Here is a 2,500-nt window from a genome sequence, read left to right as displayed (position 1 = left end):
AAAAGTGTTCTGTGGTCTGACGAGTCCACATTTCAAATTGTTTTTGGAAACTGTGGACGTCGTGTCCTCCGGACCAAAGAGGTAAAAAAAACATCCGGATTGTTAGAGGCGCAAAGTTCAAAAGCCAGTATCTGTGATGGTATGGGGGTGTATTAGTGCCCAAGGCATGGGTAACTTACACATCGGTGAAGGCACCATTAATGCTGGAAGTTACATACAGGCATACTTGCCAACCTTGAGACCTCCGATATCGGGAGGTGGGGGGTGGGGCGGGGGCGTGGTTAAGAGGGGAATATATTTAAGCTAGAATTCACCAACTCAAGTATTTCATATATATATATATATATATATATATATATATATATATATATATATATATATATATATATATATATATATATATATATATACACACATATATATACATATATATGTATATATATATGTATGAAATACTTGACATTCAGTGAATTCTAGCTATATATATATATATATATATATATATATATATATATATATATATATATATATATACATATATACATATATATATGTATATATATATGTATGAAATACTTGAATTTCAGTGAATTCTAGCTATATATATATATATATATTTATTTGTTTTAATTTTTTTTTTAATTATACATATAAATAAAATAAATACTTGAATTTCAGTGTTCTGGAGGCTATCCAGTAGATGGCAGTATTGTCCTGTTTAAGAGTGTCACAACATTGCTGTTTACGGCAGACGAACTGCTTTACGGTAGACTAAACGTGACTGCTGTTGTTGTGTGTTGTTACCGCGCTGGGAGGACGTTAATGAAACTGCCTAACAACAAACCCACATAAGAAACCAAGAACTCGCCCTCGATCATTCTACAGTTATGACGTCATTGGGCAGGCAAGCTGTTTATATTGTGGGAAAGCGGACGTGAGAACAGGCTGTCCCCACTCAGGTCCGCATTGAGCTGGAGGGGGCGTGGCCTCCAGCTCCGGCTGAATACCGGGAGTTTGTCGGGAGAAAATTTCTGCCGGGAGGTTATCGGGAGAGGCGCTGAATACCGGGAGTCTCCCGGTAAAAACGGGAGGGTTGGCAAGTATGCATACAGGTTTTGGAGCAACATATGTTGCCATCCAAGCAACGTCTTGTTCATGGACGCCCCTGCTTATTTCAGCAAGACAATGCGAAGCCACATTCTGCACGTGTTACAACAGCGTGGCTTGGTAGTAAAAGAGTGTGGGTACTAGACTGGCCTGCCTGTAGTCCAGACCTGTCTCCCATTAAAAATGTGTGGCGCATTATGAAGCCTAAAATAGCACAACGGAGACCCCCGGACTGTTGAACAACTTAAGCTGTACATCAAGCAAGAATGGGAAAGAATTCCACCTGAAAAGCTTCAAATATTGGTCTCCTCAGTTCCCAAACTTTTACTGAGTGTTGTTAAAAGGAAAGGCCATGTAACACAGTGGTAAAAATGCCCCTGTGCCAACTTTTTTGCAATGTGTTGCTGCCATTAAATTGTAATTAATTGATTTGAAAAAAAAAAAAAAAGTTTCTCAGTTGGAACATTAAATATATTGTCTTTGTAGTCTATTCAATTGAATATAAGTTGAAAAGGATTTGCAAATCATTGTATTCTGTTTTTATTTACGATTTACATAACGTGCCAACTTCACTGGTTTTGGGTTTAGTATTATATTACTATTATTGTATGTACTTTAAAAGGCAGGGGTCAAAGAGTCACATTAAAGGCGGTGAGTTCCATTTGTTCTATGCCTCTATAAAGGAATTTAAAGCAATGAACAGGAATAAACGGGATTTTTGCATTATTACAGGTTTGTCCAGAATAGAAACGCAATTTATTTGCTCCTTTACTTGAATCGTGGATGGTTACCTGAAAGATGTGTTGTTATACGGTCAGTGATTAATTCCGGTACAAACATGAGGGAGGGCACTCTGACTTGTGTACTAACTGAAAGGGACAAGCGGTAGAAAATGGATGGATGAATGAAAGGCCACTTAAAATGAAGTGACCCACTTTAAATGAAGTTGCTGGCCACATCTGGCCCCTGGCTCTTGAGTTTGACACCTGTGGAACTTGTGTTAAGGATGGGGAAATGGAGGAAAACCCCTCTGGTAGTTATGGGTGGGCACTGCACCTTTGTTCCTTGATGGCGCCTGGACCAACAGCAGCTCCACGCAGATGAGGCACAGCAGCATGGACTCGAGACCCGAGTATCAGGGACATATGCAAAAGAAGTTTTCTCCAACAAAGTTCTGCAGAAAAGAAATATTATATCTGATATGCGGGTGTTTATTATCCTTTGCATTTATGTTTGGTGTGTTTGTTGCATTTTGCTTGATTGTAAAAATAAGTCGTTCAAGTAGGTGGTCTGAGAAGTAAGAAGTAGCGACTTATGTGTTCTTGATATTCAGTGTTTTATTGTTCATAGCTAGTATTGTGAATCCCACATTCTTTGTTTTCATGCATATTCT

The 2,500-nt window shown here is 38.5% G+C and overlaps 1 protein-coding gene across 2 annotated transcripts in view; it reads right to left on the bottom strand.

The window, feature by feature from the left end:
* LOC133631254 (serine/threonine-protein kinase NIM1-like) overlaps window positions 1-2,287 on the bottom strand; it is an 85,321-nt gene extending 83,034 nt beyond the window's left edge. Inside the window, exon 1 of one of the 2 annotated variants that reach the window (XM_062023423.1) lies at window positions 2,164-2,287. Coding sequence is in view for 1 of the 2 variants with exons in the window: in XM_062023422.1 (XP_061879406.1) it covers window positions 2,164-2,252 (89 nt within the window). In the remaining variant the exon portion in view is untranslated. The remainder of the gene's footprint in view (window positions 1-2,163) is intronic. The other variant, XM_062023422.1, reaches the window with a different exon arrangement.
* Between the last annotated feature and the right edge of the window lie 213 nt (window positions 2,288-2,500).

This window comes from Entelurus aequoreus, linkage group LG16 (assembly GCF_033978785.1).
Source record: "Entelurus aequoreus isolate RoL-2023_Sb linkage group LG16, RoL_Eaeq_v1.1, whole genome shotgun sequence".
NCBI classification, from domain to species: domain Eukaryota; kingdom Metazoa; phylum Chordata; class Actinopteri; order Syngnathiformes; family Syngnathidae; genus Entelurus; species Entelurus aequoreus.
This window is presented reverse-complemented; position numbering and strand designations above follow the sequence as displayed.